This window comes from Vombatus ursinus, unplaced genomic scaffold (assembly GCF_900497805.2).
Source record: "Vombatus ursinus unplaced genomic scaffold, bare-nosed wombat genome assembly UNPS02004833.1, whole genome shotgun sequence".
Taxonomy (NCBI): Eukaryota; Metazoa; Chordata; class Mammalia; order Diprotodontia; family Vombatidae; genus Vombatus; species Vombatus ursinus.
The window spans coordinates 165,037-180,689 of NW_020944611.1; the positions used below are offsets into that span (position 1 = coordinate 165,037).

The 15,653-nt window shown below is 53.5% G+C and overlaps 1 protein-coding gene across 1 annotated transcript in view; it reads left to right on the forward strand.

Annotated features, from left to right (window-relative positions):
* The first annotated feature begins 319 nt into the window (after positions 1-319).
* The window catches only part of LOC114027932 (NADH dehydrogenase [ubiquinone] 1 alpha subcomplex subunit 10, mitochondrial-like), a 50,674-nt gene continuing 35,340 nt past the window's right edge, over positions 320-15,653 (forward strand). Inside the window, exons 1-8 of the mRNA XM_027842085.1 lie at positions 320-451; positions 1,807-1,975; positions 2,307-2,522; positions 3,399-3,485; positions 5,412-5,533; positions 6,995-7,074; positions 9,094-9,148; positions 11,360-11,445. Coding sequence (XP_027697886.1) covers positions 359-451; positions 1,807-1,975; positions 2,307-2,522; positions 3,399-3,485; positions 5,412-5,533; positions 6,995-7,074; positions 9,094-9,148; positions 11,360-11,445 — 908 coding nt within the window. The 5' untranslated portion in view covers positions 320-358. The remainder of the gene's footprint in view (positions 452-1,806; positions 1,976-2,306; positions 2,523-3,398; positions 3,486-5,411; positions 5,534-6,994; positions 7,075-9,093; positions 9,149-11,359; positions 11,446-15,653) is intronic.

A 15,653-nucleotide genomic window follows, 5' to 3' on the forward strand; every position in this document is an offset into this window, starting at 1 on the left:
CACCATGCTCTCAGCCCCTCCTCTCTCTTCACCCTGCTCTCAGCCCCACCCCTCTCCTCTTCCCCCTGCTCTCAGCCCCTCCCCTTTCCCTGCTCCCAGCCTCTCCTCTCCCCCCCAACCCCGCTCTCAGTCCCGCCCCCTGCTCCTAGCCCCTCCCCTCCCCTTCTACCGTGCTCCTAGCCCCTCCCCTCTTTAGCCCTGCTCCCAGCCCCGCCCTCCCTTCGCTTCGTTTCTCCGCCTGCTGCGGCGCTTTCGTTACGTCACTTCCGGGCGACACCGGAAGGCGCGGAGGTCGCTGCCTTCCCTGGACAGTGGAGGCCTGTTCCGGGACAAGTCGCTCTCCGGCCGTGAGGACTCGATGGCTGCCGTTCTCCTGAGGCCCCGCGCGGCCTGGGCCGTGTCCCTGTCGGTGTCGGCGCGCGGGCTCGGGGCCGTGGGCGCCCCACGCGCGGTGAGTGGGCGGGTGCGGGCCGAGGCCCCGGTGACCTTGGGCCCCCGCCTCAGTTTCTCCGACTGCCCGGAGCCGGAGCGGGGCGATGGGGGTCGGGGGTCCCTCGGGGCAGGGCTCCCGATCTTGCCGCCGAGGCCTCCTCTTTCCGATTCTCCGGTCCTGTCCCGGAGGTGTCCGTGCGGGACCTCGTGTGTGTGAAGCTCCCGACTAGACGCCAAGGCCAGGCCTTCCCTCAGGGGGCTTATCTTCTGCGTGGAGCCCTTGGCTGTTCACCCATTCTCCTGGCTCAAGCCTTTGTGGGCCTTTTTTTTTTTTAGTTTTTAGGCAGTTGGGGTGAAGTGACTTGCCCAGGGTCACACAGCTCGTAAGGGTGTGAGGCCGGATTTGAACTCGGGTCCTCCTGACTTCGGGGCCGGTGCTTTTCCACCTCTGTGTCCTTCTGCTTTCTCCTCCCTGGACGATTCTTCCTCCTCCCCTCCGCTCCAGAGAAGCTCTGGCTTCCTTCAGGGCTCACCCCCCCAGGGGCAGCTTTGCCAGAGGTCTTTCCCCACGCCACCACCTCAGTCATTTCTGCCTTGTTCGATTCTCCGTGACCCCATTGAGGGTTTCCTTGGCAGAGATACCGGAGTGGTTTACCGTTTCCTTCTCCAGCTCATTTTACAGGTGAGGAAACTGAGGCAGAGAGGGTGAAGTGACTTGCCCAGGGTCACACAGCTCGTAAGGGTGTGAGGCCGGATTTGAACTCAGGTCTTCCAGACTCCAGGCCTGGTGCTTTGTGCACTCTGGTGCCACCAAGCCACCCCCCCCCCCCCCCCCAGCTTAGTAGCTGTCCGCTTCTCCAGTGTGGACCAGTTTACATACATGCTTTCTCCTCAGGTTGAGTGCGGGTCAGGGAATGTTTCGAGTTTCCTTTCTGTCCCTAGTGCTGAACACAGTTCTTGGCACATAGTCAGTGCTTAATATATATTTGGCGGTCGATTTACCAGCTGCATTCTTGTCTGTGTTTAAGAGACCAGCTCCAATGCCAGTTCCTCCACTGAGTCAGTAAGACTGTTTTCTCTCAGCCCTCACCAAGGGCTTGCTTTGCTGCCTCTAATCTACTTTTCATGGATCGATTCCTATTATAGTTAGGATTATGCACACAGCATGCATGCACACACACCCATAGGTCCGATCACTCACTAGAGTGTAAAACCTCTCTGAAGGTAGTGGACATTCTCTTATAGTACCATGTATGTAGTAGGGGCTTAATACATGCTGATTTGAAATGCGATAAGCTGAGTTGAGGAATGTTACGATTTGAGATTCCTTTCTGGAATATTTGTCTTCTTATTGTTGGATGTTGTTTTTTTCAGGCAGGAATTCATACAGGTTCCCAACGCAAACGCCGCTATGGTCTCTTGTCTTACATACTTGGGGAGAGAACCACCAAGAAACTCACTGAGAGAAGCAAAGTGGTGACTGTGGATGGCAACATATGTTCTGGAAAAAGCGAACTTGCAAAACACTTAGCGGAAAAACTAGGTATGAGCTCCCTTTCTTCTAGGGAGAATCGTCCTGATTCTTTCCCATCGACGAGTGAATCCCCAGGACTTACCTGTGTCTGGACCAAGCCCCTCCCCTCCCTGTCCCAGAGAGCAGAATCCTTTCCTGCATCGTGTATCATTGGGTCTGCAGGAAAGGTCCTCCACTGCTGATCTAGAGGTGTAACACGTCTCATTGCCAAGAACGTTGCTGTATTTGGTGAACTCACAGGACTCTTGACAAGTCCTTTTTTCCATAAGTAAAGGACATGTAGGCGCAACTTAGCCAGCCTATGATATGCCAAGTGTGACTTCGTTTCTTCCATCCCCAGGTTTGAAACACTTTCCTGAAGTCGACGTACATTATGCCGAGAAGAACTCAGGCGATGGAACGATCCTGAGTTTAGAGCTGGGCGGCAACTGCAGTTTGGAGAAGTTTTATGATGATCCCAGGAGTAATGACGGTAATGCTTATCGCCTGCAGTCCTGGCTCTACGCTAACCGCCTTCTGCAGTATTCTGACGCCCTGGACCACCTGCTGAGCACAGGTAGGAGAACCCCGGGCACCATAGAGAAGGCCAGAGGGGTGGCTTCCGGGGCTGTAGACCTGCTGTGTGAGGCCTGCATCTGGGGCCTCGCTGGGTGGGCTAGGAGGGAGGTCCTGGGGATCCTGGGAGCAGCCCTGCTTCTTTTTATCTGGAAGGACACTTCATTTTGTAAATCCCCTCCTACCGTTGTGTCAGGCTGTGAGTTGGGGCCTGGGCAGGTGGGCATGGTTCCCCTCCTTTAGTGACAGCTGGGTGGTTACTGGGGACAGTCACCATGTTGGTGAATGCTAGAGTCAGAGGGTCAGCCTTGTATACTGCTCTTCTGAGCGGCCGAGGGGAGGTCATTCTTTTAAACCCACTGTAATTATAGTTGAGAGGGGCTCTGTGGCTTAAGGGTTGCACAGGGCCTCTGAGCCAGGCTGACTTGGGTCCAAGTCCTGCCTGTATGACCCTGGGCCTGTCATTGCAAACCCCGCCACCCTTACCCCCTTCCCCGAAACTCTTAAGGTTGCAGAGAAGGTGCTGAGCTGCACTAGTGGGAGGCATTTCCTCCCCTGGTAAAATCATGGGTCTGAAGCCAGCTGGGCCCTTCTTGTGTATGTGGTGTTTTTGGGCTGACAAAGCCCTCCCCCTTTTTTCTGCACCCAACCCTTTGAGGGAGGTTGGGTTAGGGTGAGAGTCATTGCTGCCATTTTACTGACCAAGAAACTGGAGCGAGCCAGCTGGGGCGTCAGAGCCAGGATTCAGAGCCCCTTCTCTGGGCTCCTAGTCGGGCTGTCCAAGGCGGCTGAAGTTATCCTGCCGGGGTGGCTGGGGACCCTCGCTGGCTGTCCTCGGTCAGTGACCCTAACAGCGCTACTCTCATTGTGATGACAGGACAAGGCGTAGTTCTGGAGCGCTCCATCTTCAGCGACTTTGTCTTCATGGAGGCCATGTTCAAGCAAGGATTCATCCGAAAACAGTGTAAGTCGGCCCCGCCATTGGAACCTTCCTTGTCCCCACAGCCCCGTGGGCACGCTCGCAGCGTCCTCTGGGAGAGGCCCAGCGGCAGAATCGTTGCAGGAGCTTTGGGATCAGGCGCTCTGAGCGGTTTGACCTCTCGGGTGTCTGTGCCCTCTCCAGTGCTTCTGTCTCCTGTTTCTTTCTTGTTGCCGGCGGCGTCCCCGGTGCCGGGATGTCTTTAGGCACAAGTTGTTGTTTGAAGGGGCTTGGGTCCTTCCGCTTCAGCAGCCCAGCAGCCCCAGAACGTCAGGAACCCCTAGACTGGAGCCTCGCGCTCTCAGGTTTATGTGGAAGGGCTCGGTTTAGTAGCAGCTGTCCTTCTACCGCTTTGGGGTGCTTTGTTCTGTGTTTCTTTTGTCAGGAGTGAAGCAGGGTAGAGCTGGGGTGCTTTGGGGGTTGGAGGAGACCAGGCTGTGAGTTGGGGCCTGGGCAGGCTGGCGGAGTCCCAAGAGCCCCGATGGGGCGTCTGCGCCGGCCGAGAGCTCCTCTCCGCCTTATCGTGCACTCTTCCCTGGCCCGGGGAGGCCTTTTCTCCTCGTTGTTATTCCCGCCTTCCTGGATCCTGCTTCTCCTTCCAGGCTCAAAGTTCTGCCTTCTGCCTCCGGGCGCCTCCTTCGCTCCCTTGGCTCCCTGCCCTGGTCATGGCCATGTTCTATTCCCACCCCTGCTGTTACCCCCCTAGTCCAGTGTCAGCTCCCAGAGGGCGGCAGGGGCATGCCATTTTTGTTTTTGTAGAAACGGCTTGAGAGTTTTCCTTTTCCTCTCTTGGTGCCCACCCCACGAGAGTAAAATCTCTGCCCGCTTTCCTTCTCCTGTGGCAGGGCTGCCCCTCTCCCTCCTTGCTTGGGGGTAGGATCTTGTCATCATGTCTGAAGACTCAGCTCCTCTTTGTGACTGGGGAAGGCCATTTTCTGTGAGCCTGAAACAGCCCTTTGGTGTTGGCCCGTGGTCACAGGCCACGGAATGAAGAGCTGTGCCTGCCACCTTTCCATGCCAGTGCTGGGATCTGCGCAACCATCCCAGCTGATCTTTCTCCAGCTCCAAGGTGGGGAACCTGTGGCTTCGAGGCCACATGTGGCCCTCTAGGTCCTCAAGTGTGGCCCTTTGACTGAATCCAGACTTCTGAGCAGTTTTACTTCTTGGTTGTCTCTGTGCCCTTAATAAAAGGATTTGTTCTGTAAAACTTGGACTCAATCAAAAGGCCGCAACCAAGGACCTAGAAGGCCACGTGTGGCCTTGAGGCCCCAGGTATCCCACCACTGCTCAAGGCCTTGAAAGCTCTCTAAGTCCTGTGCGGCCTTATAACAACCCTGTGAAATTGGGTCATCAGCTTTTTGTACGTGAGAACCTGAGCCTCTGAGAGTCACGGAAACCGGAAGCAGGATTTGAAGCTGATCGGGCCTGATCCCTGGGCCAGGCCTCTTCATTGGACTTCAGTGTGACCACCTCATTTTACAGAGGAGGAGACTGAGGCCCCAAGAGGCTGAACGATTTGCCTTGTCTTTTTCCCAGAATTCTGCCTCCTGTGAGTTGTGGCCGAAGGCTGTGAACCAGAGCTCTAGAGTTAAGTGTGCCTTTCAAGTGAATTAAAAAAAAACAACAACCAGAATGGAAACACAAAATGTTTGCTTCTGAGGCATGTATTTGAGTGCTTGTCATAAAGCACCCCTATGTAATTCAGGGGAGCCTAATTTCCTTTCCTTTTTAGGAAAAAGCTGTTTGAGTTACTATATGTTTGCTTGACCAAAAGAGTACATGGACTGAAGTCTACTAACCTGTGAGGACATTTGGTAGGTGGGGACGTGACTTAGATCTCCTTTGTGTGTTCCCAGCTGCCTGTGCTGGCCGGGTGTCCTCTTAGGCTGACTGTTTTTCCCCTTTCTCCAGGCGTGGAGCACTACGAGGAGATCAAACGTCTCACCGCCCCGCAGTATTTGCCTCCTCACCTGGTTATATATGTTGATGCACCTGTTCCCGAGATCCTGAAGAAGATTCAGGAGAAAGGAAATGTAATCCAACCTTTCTGTCCAAGGCCCATCTTATTTTGTGTCCGTCCCTCACCATTTGGAAATCCTTTTAGCACCATCGTGTTCTTTTACACACACTCATGCCCACTCTTGAGAAGTGTCCACTTGGCACAAGGGGGCTAGAGAAACAGCCACCGGCACTGGGGGAGGGGATCCCTCCTAGGGGAAGGTGCTGGGAGTTGTCTTCGTGACATGGGGGCAGGGGTCGCGTATGGGGCTGGGTGGGCTTTGAGCTTATTTCACTGAAGTCCCTTAGGGCGTGGCACCTTAGAAGAGGATAGGTGGGTGGTCCCTCATCCTTTTATTTCTAAGGAATCCCAGGATATTAGACTTAGGAGAATCAGCAGAGATCTTCTGTTCCCACCCTCTCATTTTATCTCAAAGGACTGAGGCCCAGAGAGGTTAAACTTGGAGAGATGGCCGTCTTGTGGAGAGCTAGGAGGGACAGTTACATCATCGTTTTCGTAGTTTTCTCCTCTCTTCCTCCTGCTAGTGGGTCCTATGTCCTGGTCCGTGAGGTGGCCGAGCATCTGTTCCCTTTCCCTTCTCTTGGAATGCAGACGTAACAGGTAGTCTAGCAGCCTTCCAGATTCTGGGAAGGGCTGTCTGGGCCTCAGGGGAGCTCTGGCCGAAAGCCACGAGCAGCATCCGTCTTTGGGGCTCCATGTCCCTCCTTTCCACTCGACGTGGCAGAGGTGTACTTTGGATTGACCCTAAAGGCAGGCCCCCCATAAGGACTTGGGATTTTACCATGCCAGTCAGTGGCTAGGACCTTAGTGGGCTTCTTTGCTCTCCTTTATGGTTCTTTTCCTCATCCCTTCTGTCGTTTACCAACATACCCGTGCACCACCTAGTTGGTGATAGGTTTTCTTTATCGGATGCCTTGTCCTTGGGCAAGAAAACAAGCTCCCAGTTATGCATTGGTCCTCTGGGGAGACTTGACCCACTTTCTGTGACCATTCCTTGACCGCTGGCCTGTGTTTGTGTATTTGTAGTAGCGGGCTGTGTGTGGCCAGCGAGAAGGCTCAGCCGGCATCCTGCTGGGAGTGGGCCTGAGGAGCTTCAGCGGCTCTTAGTCAGCTTTAAATGTGGAGCCGAGAGGCGGCAGGGCTAGTGCTCCAGAGGTGGAGGCAGAGGCGGAGGCCCCAGGGCCCACTGCCCCACTTTAGGAGCAAAGTGGGGCTAGAGTGTTTCTCTGGTTCCTTCTGGCCGTAATAGACGGATTCCAAGCCACCCAGACAGTGGCTGGGTGGGGCAAAGGGAGGGAGAGAAGCAGTTAGTTCAGAACTCACATTCTTTGCATCTTCCTTCATGATATGCTTCGTAGTGACCGGGACAAGCGGGGTTAGAGCAGTCTGGTGTGTCTGGGCTGATAGGTGATGGACTGGCTTTCCTGCTTCATCCTCTGTCACCGTGTCTCACGTCTCACTTTTGTTTGTTTAGGCCCACGAAAAGAAGATCACAGCCGCCTACCTGCAGGACATTGAAGATGCCTACAAGAAAACCTTCCTTCCAGAAATGAGGTCGGTCAAGCAGCTTGACTCTCCTGGCCACCCGCCTGCCCTGGAGAGCGTCCTCATCTCTTATTTAAGCCAGCCTTGCAGGCAGGCCCAACTTTGTCCCACGTAACCTTCTGTCTGTTGGCCTGAATGACCCTGGGGAGGACTCCCCAATTTCTTTTGGGCTGAAGGTGTGAACCCAGGCTGATTGGCTTGGCATTTTAAGTGCACACATTCAAGTTGCTCTGCTGGTGTTCTTGGACCTTTTGATAAGCTCTGGCCAAGTTCTGGGGTGGGGCTTCAAGGGTGGATTCTCTGTAAGCTCCACCTTGGGTCAGGGGTTGCCATGTGCCCTAGGGCCTGGAGGACCACTGCATCCCGCCCAGTTCATGGCTTTAACAGACAAGGTCACGGCTGACAGTCTTCCAGGTGCCAGCAGCTTTGCAGCCTTGCAATAAGGTGTGGCCACGATGTATGTGGTAATTACTGTTGGTGTGTGACGCCCAAGAGGGTTATTGTTAAAATAGCCTGGGTTGGGGCCTCCCAGTGTGGGCACCAGACCTATGTAGGGAAGTCCTGGCAAGACTGTTTGACAAGAACCTCAGCGTTCTTTGAGCTTTGCATGTGGCTGGAGAGGAAGTCGAGGACATGGGAGTAAATGAATGGATTTAGGGAGTGCCTGTAGCTTATTCCCAGTATACACATGGTTTGAGTTCTTAATCCAGTGTTTGGCACTCAGAATCTTCTTCCCAAGATGACACATTTGGTGCCCTAGTAGTGCCTTCGAGGGCCAGCCAAAACCCTGGGTGTGTGTTTGCTTTCAAAGCGGTCCTCTGTAGTACTGTTAGTGTTGGTAATAAGACAGAGCAGTAGCAGCCACGAATATCCAAATGCATCTTTTTCTCGTGAAAGCTGGTTCTTGAGAAAAGTAATTTTAGTTTGAAGAAGCCAAGATGGGAGTTTGTGGGCATTTTGAGCTGGGGTTCTGGGTCCCTTGAAGGGCCTTAAAGATAGAAGACACTGCCTATAAGTGTGCTGAAAGATTCCACACACGTCATACTAGTATATCTGCTCCAAAGATCATTTGGGGGGGTTTTTTGGGTTTAAACCTGGGATTTCAGCAACCTGGGGAACTCCTGGTACAGAAGTCTCCTTTGCTAACGTAGCTCATTGGGTCTGAGACCTAGAGCAGGATGGCTTCTCAGAGGCTGTCTGATGTGATCCCCACATTTGACAATTAAGCAAACTGAGGCCCAGAGAGAGAAGGTGTGGAGGGGCTTGTCCAAAGACTCACGGTAGGGAGCAAGCATCAGGGTGGAAATTCAGTCTCAGGTCTTCGAGTCCATCACCTGTCCTCTGTAACTCTGGGTCTGGGGGCTAGGCTAGAGCTGCCCTCTTCCAGGTGGCTGCCACGCATGCTCTTGGGCTCCGGGATTACTGAGTGGGAGGTGGGACTCCCCTCCTTCTGACTCGCATTTGGGTGGGAAGTGGTGCGTGGACCAGAGCTGGCAGTGAAGGGTGACTCCTGGGTCATGAACCTGGGCGCTCTCTTTGACAGAAAGAGCAGTGTGATGAGGAAGAGAGGATTTGGGGGTTTTGGACCTGCTGAGTTTGAGGTGTCTATGGCATATGCAGGTTGGGATGTGAGATTGGAATTCAGTGGGGAGATGAAGACCATGCAGTTAGGGTTATCTGCATGGAGGTGATGGGGAGCCAGTGGGCACTGATGGGCGCCAGGGGAGAGTCTGGTCACAGAGAGGAAGCCTGAGGACCAGCAGAGGGCCATTAGGCTTAGACACAGAGCAAAGAAGTTGAGGGAGGAGAGAGCTCACTGTCAGGGTCCGGGCGGCTTTCCTGCTCTGACGAGTGGAGGACTTGGCGTCTGGGCCCGGCACTGGGCTCACTCCTGAATCAAAGGAAGAGGGGGAGTCTCCTGGCGGTGGGAACCTTGTTAGGTTACGCATCATCAGGGAGCGTTCGTGGGAGATTGGAAAGGATTTGAATTGAACTGAATTTGACTTACTTTATTTTATTTTTTTATAGTAAAAATTGTGAGATTTTACAATATACAGCAAAGGAAGCGAAGGATGTGGACAAGGTAAGGGTTAAAATAGATGGACAAGTTTTTGTTTTCCGTCTCATCCTTGAAAACTTTTAATTTTGCCTTTTGTGGTTAAATTATGAGTTCACATTTTAAATGCTTGAATGTCAGATAATTCCATTTCCTCATCCTCAGAATGGGCCTAATAATAAATAGTGCCTCTTTCACAGAGTGGTTGGGAGGGCCAGCGCATGTACGGGCACGCACGTGTACACACACACTCACTCTCAAACACTCTCTCTCCTCTCTCTCTCTCTGTCTCTCTCTCTCCCCCCCTCTCCCCCTGTCCCTGTCTATCTCCCTCCCTCCCTCCCTCCCTTCCTTCCTTCCTCTCCCCGCCCCCACCTCCTCTTGCTGCCCTGCCTGGTGCCTGTCCCCTCCCAGGTTAGGCTCGTCACCTCTGAACTCCCCACCCAAAGGCAGGCCAAGCCTTGGCTGATCCCGGCTCTGATTAGAGGACTGGGGGTGGACTACTGAGCTCCTCCCAATTCCTTCCTCTGTAGAGGGGGGAACTGGCCTTTGGCCCCCTCTGCTCTATTAGATTGTGAGTTCTTTGAGGGCAGGGACTGGCTTCCTTTTTATTAATTGTATCTCCAGTATTTAATCAAGGTGGCTTGGATTGGATAATTCCTCTCGCTTTATTTTTGGAGATAAGAAACCTGAGGTCCAGAGGTAAATGACCTGGCCCAGGTCAGACTCTCAGCTAGTGGCCTAGACCTTGTGATTGCCGGTCCTGGGCCAGCGTCACTGGAACCGGGGACCGAAACTGTGTCATTGTACAGAATTCCCAGTTCATTTGGGAACTGATGCTTTGTTTTTATTACAAAGGAATCGGGAGGTCCACTTACTGCTGCTTGGTGTCTTTCTGGAGGGGCTGAGCCTGAATATAGTTGGGGTAGAGGCCAGAGAAACTGTTACCTACCTCTTCTTGGGCGCTCTGGGGAGTCGGGTGGGGAGAACGTGGTCCAGAGGTCATGCTCCAGAGAGGACTGGAGAGTGCCCTTGGGATTTGGTCATTCAGGGAGTTACTGGTAACCTTTGAGGTCACAGTTTTAGGAGAGAGGTGCAGACAGATGCTGCATCCCAAGGCACTAGAGCTAATGCAGAAGGAATGCTGTGGAAAGTATCTTACTTTTTCCAGAGGTTTGGCACCGAAAGTGAGAAGATGGAGACCCAAGTGTGTTTATAGCCGGTGGAAAAGGGAAATGGGTTTGCTGGAGGCAGGAGAGGTGGGAGTGAGGGCGAAGGCTTTGTCCTGATCTTTGGCTCAATGTAAGTAGGAGAGAGTGGATGCAGAAGAGAGTCCTGGCCTTGCGGTGGCCTCTGCCTTCTTGGGAAATGGGCTGAGTCATGGGAATGAATGAAGCATTTAGTAAGCACTTACTGTATGCAGAGCACTGGAAATACAGGACAGTTCCAGCTCTCCAGGAGGGTCAGATGGAAAGGTCCTTAGGGTGCAGGGCAAAGGAGATGGTCAGGCCTCTTCTTTCATGTCATTTCTACTGGAAAAATGAACCATTGGACAGGGCCGGGGGCCTTGGTGGCAAGAATTTTCTAGGGCTTCAGTAAGTACAGGAGCCGTTGGCCAGGCTCAGCTGGAGGAGGTTGAGAGCAGCAGGCTGGAAGGCCGGCTCCTCCTGAGGATCTAGGCCTCAGGGTCCTGGGCTGTATCCAGTGGGACCTGAGAGGATTGGGGTTAAGGTGGTACAGGGTCTGCCTCGTCTGCGTGCATGGTCTCTCCCTCCCGGGTTTCGCTGCTTCAGCCAGGCTGACGTGGCTGGCCCCTTCATCAGAGGTGCTTCCCTGGATCGTCTGCTCTTGGGGGGAAGATTGTGGGCACAAGACCTGAGGAGAGGGTTTGGACCTGACACAAGTAGGGCTTGTCATCAGATGAAGACATAACCCGGGCTGACAAAGCTATTAGCCACTCATTCTGTCAGACTAATGAATAAGGGAGCTATCTGGAATAGGGAAACTCGCTTTCTGGTGGTTTATGGGTTGTTTCCTCCCTCCTGAATGAGGCCCTCCTTTCCTCCAAGGCCCAGCTCAGGGGCCCCTCCTCAGAAAGTCTTTCCTGAGCTGCTTGGAAGGAAGCTGCCCGAAGGCAGGCAGTGTGCTGGGGTTGGGGGTGGCCCAGTGCCTCCTTAGTAGACTCTTAATACACGCTTGGTGAGTTGAACCCAGTTTAACGTCGGATGTTCTTTTTAGGTTTTGGAAGATTTCGACTATGTCAAGTTTGATAAAGGTCCTTGGCTGGAGCAAGATGACCGTTCTCTCCACCACTTGAGGAAGCTGTGAGTCTATTCTTGTGCTTGGGAATGGCGAGGGAGCTCAGCGAGCTCTTTGGAGGGCACTCTGTCAGGGGTATGCCCTGGCCCCAGTGCCCAAAAGCATCACATGGAGTAGGGAGGCGGCAGTTTGAGGTAACAGAATGCAGAGTGGCAGAGCTTTCTTGAATTTATTCTATCGCCTATCGTAACATTTGGTTCCAGGCTGCTCCTTTGTTTACGTGGTGTTTCTGTGGTGAACGTCTTTTTGGATCCACAAATGTTCCAAGCCACTGTTTGATCCATGCAGTCATAGAGTGGCCCTCTGGAAATTGGCTGCAGTAGCTATAAGGCGGCATGCAGCCTGCTGCTAGACAGTAAAACGGACACAAGGACCTAGAACCTGCTAGCCTCACCTGTTTCCTCCCTTGGGATCCCAGCCCTTGTCAGCCTCGAAGCTGGGGGCGCCTTGGTCCTGCACAGCTATGAAGCCACCGTGTCACCATCACTGTCGGCGGCCCCTGTGGTGGCTGTTGGCCAAAGGCAGAAGACGGCACAGACTCAGGCCCGCTTCCCGACGAAGCTGGTCAGGAGTCGAGGGGGCAGGGGCAGACAAGGCCCTGGTGACAGCTCCTGCACTGGTGCACGTGAAGACTTCTGGGAGTGAGCAGAGGGGTGATCGGTGAGGATTGGCGGGGGAATCCGCACTTCATGGAGATCAGGCTGATCTTGTGAAATGAAGGCAGGCTTTGTTAGGCTCGTATTTCACAAAGATTCTCATCGTCTTTGGGATAAAATTGGTGTTCTCCTCAGTGCTCCCTCCTGCTGTAGTGAAGCTCCAGAGCTAGTGACCCGGGATAGCCAGGGCAGACTGACAAGAGGCTGCTTTAAATACACGTAGAAAATTGCATGTCAAAGAAGCAGCTACAATTTAAACATCAGCTTGGGAGAATCAAGGCAGGGGCCTTCTCTCCTTCCACGCCCCCCCAGGAAAGGGCCTTTATTGGGGACATGAGGACTCAGAGTGTGTAACGCTGCCTGTCCTTGGGCTCTCAGGAGACGCTTATGTGCTGGAAGGATCTGAGAGAAGCAAGGGCCAAGAGGCAAAGAGAGGTAAATGTGGGAGAAGAGAAGAGGGAAACCTGGGCTCTATCCTCCTCACCAGTTGGTGGCTCCGGGGACACCGTAGGGATCTCATCTCTCCTGCGTGCTACGGGCGTGACCTTGAGCAAATCCCTTCTTGTCCTTGGGTTTCCTGTGCTCAGAGGGAGAGAAGAGGGCATTGGATGAGGTGGCTTCTGCCCTGGAGAGAGGCATCGTGAAGTTAATTGTAGAAAACCCAGAGGAGGAAAGGAGAGGAGCTTGAGGATAAGGGCTCTGTGGACATCATCGGGTTTGATGAGCGGGGATTGACCACGGAGAGGGACAGCCTGCGCGCGCAGGAGGCTCCAGTGTAGGGACCGTGGCAGCACAGGCTCAATTCTGTGCTTGTAGTTCTGCAGTTGTAGTTCTAATGCCGACAAGTCCCTGGGTGGAAATGCATCAGATGATCTTTGGATTTATATGGGGAAGGAGAACCGAGCTGGAATGCTGAACCCTGAAGGCTTGCCCTGCCAGGCTTTGGAAAAACTTTCAAGTGAGCATTGTTGAGACCGACTTGGGATCGACAAAAAATAGGAAGAAAATGAATTAGTGTCATGGAATAAATGTTCTAGAAATAGAATGAAATTGTGCAGAAGACGGGAGGGGAGAAAACATGAACATAAAAGGGTGTTTGGTGTCCCTTTTCCAAGCTCTCCCAGGTTCTTTCTCAGGTGGAGGTGAGTAGGGAGAGCCTCTGCAAAGGAGGCGGGACTCGTCTTCTTTTATGTCCTCCTGATCTCATTTGGCCTTCCCGTAGGTGTCATCACAGCTACTTTGCCCCCCAGAATCTCCCAACTCTTCCAGTGGAACAGAGAACCAAGGAGATCTCTCTGTTCTTCCCAGGACCATTTCCTTTTCACTGCCTCTGACTGGCAGCTCTCTGCCCTCCTCCTCTCAAATGTTCTTTAAACATTTGGTAGAATTGACCTGGGACCAGGATGAGATAGACCCCCCTCAATGGGTCGTCCATCCAGTTGTGTGCCATACTTTGTACCAGACGTATTCGTCTGTTTTCTTTGTCCTCTGTGCATGGTGAGCAGATCGTTTAACTGACCTTATTGTCCTTGAGAAGGCCCTGCAGTGTTCTCAGATGGGGGCAGTCATCCCAGGGTCAACACCCCCAGCAGGTGGTCTGCAGGACCTTCCTACCATGAAGATGCTGAAAACAGCAGGCAGACAGCCTTGGAGGATGCTCGGCTGTTGGCTGAACCCCTGGGAAGTGTCCGCCGCAGACGAGATGTCTTCCATGGCATCTTTCATCTCGTATCGGCTTCTGATGATATGGGAGTGAGCTTTCCCCCTCCCGTCTGCACTCCAGCCTCTGCCTTCTGTCAGAAGACAGCCAGACTTCCTTAATGGAGAGAGCTGGTTCCGCTGAGTAGAGTGCAGTCTGGTGCTCTTACCAGAGTTCAGCCATCTACCTCCTCGGCTCAGAAACGCTTCCTCCATCTGGATTTCTGGCCCTCCTCTCCGTCAGGTTGGGTGTCCCAGGCAGACTCGATGCTCTGTCCTTGCAGAGCCACTGGCCTGGGTGGTCTGGGCTGCTGCCCTCCTCCTGTTAGCTTAGGTTCTCATGCCTGATGTCCTCCGCTCCAGCTGGCTTCCTTCCCAGCTTCTCTCAGCCACACGCCCCCTTCTCCCCTCCTGAGCTCCGGCCTGCCGCCTCTTACCACACCCTCATCCTCTTCTTAGCTGCTGGGGCCTGACCCCTCAAACTCCAGGGGCTCCCCGTCACTAAACTCTTCCTTTTAGCCCTTAAGCCTTCACAGCAGGACCCTCTTTTTTATACCCCACCTTGCCAATTGCTCTCCCATTCAGCCACACAGGCCTCTTTTCTGTTCTCTAGCATAGCCTCTGTCCCCTGGGCCTGGAATATTCTCAGCCTCTTGGCCTCCTGCAGGATCGACCTGGGAGTGTCCTTTCCTTCCCTTCCTGACCTTGACATCTTTGCCCATCCTGTCCTGTCTCTGAGGAAGAGGCCTTGTCCTTGCCGAGGCCAGCCCTTGACAGTAGTGCCCACCGTCCCTGCCAGTCGCTCCCTCTCTGTTCTTTTCACCTTAATGCCCTGCACCTCCAACGTACTCAAACCAAACAAAAGCCCTGAGGTCCTCCCCTGGCCTCTGGCCCCCTCCTTTCACTGCCAGGCCCCTAGAAGGGGTCTCCTTGCCTTCACTTGATCCTTCACCCCTCACTTTGTAAGCCCTTTGCCACCTGGTTTCTTCACTGGCCTAAAACTCTTCTCTCTGAGGTTCCTGAAAATCATGGCATTTTTTTTTACCGTTCTTTGTTGTTTCACTCTCATGATGCTTCATTTCCCAAAATACCTCCTTCCAGCCATTCCCTCATCGAGTCCCCAGCATTAAGCAAAGCTAACCATCCCCACAAAGGGCTGGTGTCCTCGGTAGGGTCCGCCTCCATGGTCCCTCCCGCTGCCAAGTGCGGCAGGAGGCGCATTTTCACTCCTTTTCCTTGGGGCCACGTCTGGCCATGATCCTTACACACCTCGTTTCTGTGGCTGTGGCTGCGTGGCTGCCGTCCAAATGGTTCCACAGTCTTTATTGCCTTCCCGCTGTATGAATGTGCCGCCTCCCGTCAGTGGACATCTGCTTTTTCTGCCGGTCTTTGCTACCCTAGGAGTGTGGCTGGGACACCTTGCCCTTTGTCACTGCCCTCCTTGGTGTCTTTCGGTCAGAGGGCACAGATGTTATACTTGCTTTCTTAGCATCATTCCAGATTACTTTTACATAGAGCCCTGGATCTGCCATCACATGGGGCCTCTGACACCTAACTGCTCTCTGCCTCAGTTTCCTCATCTGTCTAATGGAGAGAAAAGCACCTCCCTTCCAGAATTGCTCTTTGCCAACCTTCAAGTATTGAGCAAAAGTCACCATCTGTCACTCATTGTTGAAGTGGCTGGACTGACAGCCGTCTGTGTCTTGAGCGCCCAGTGCACGGCCTTTTCTTTCCGGACCCTTGACCCCTTTCAGCTCTCTGCCCTTCCTCTGCTTTAGTCTTTGCTCCCTTTGCTTCTGTGGTCCTTTCCGTGGGGTGTGCTCCTGCGTGTGGTCCCGGACCCTCTTTATTGACAGCCC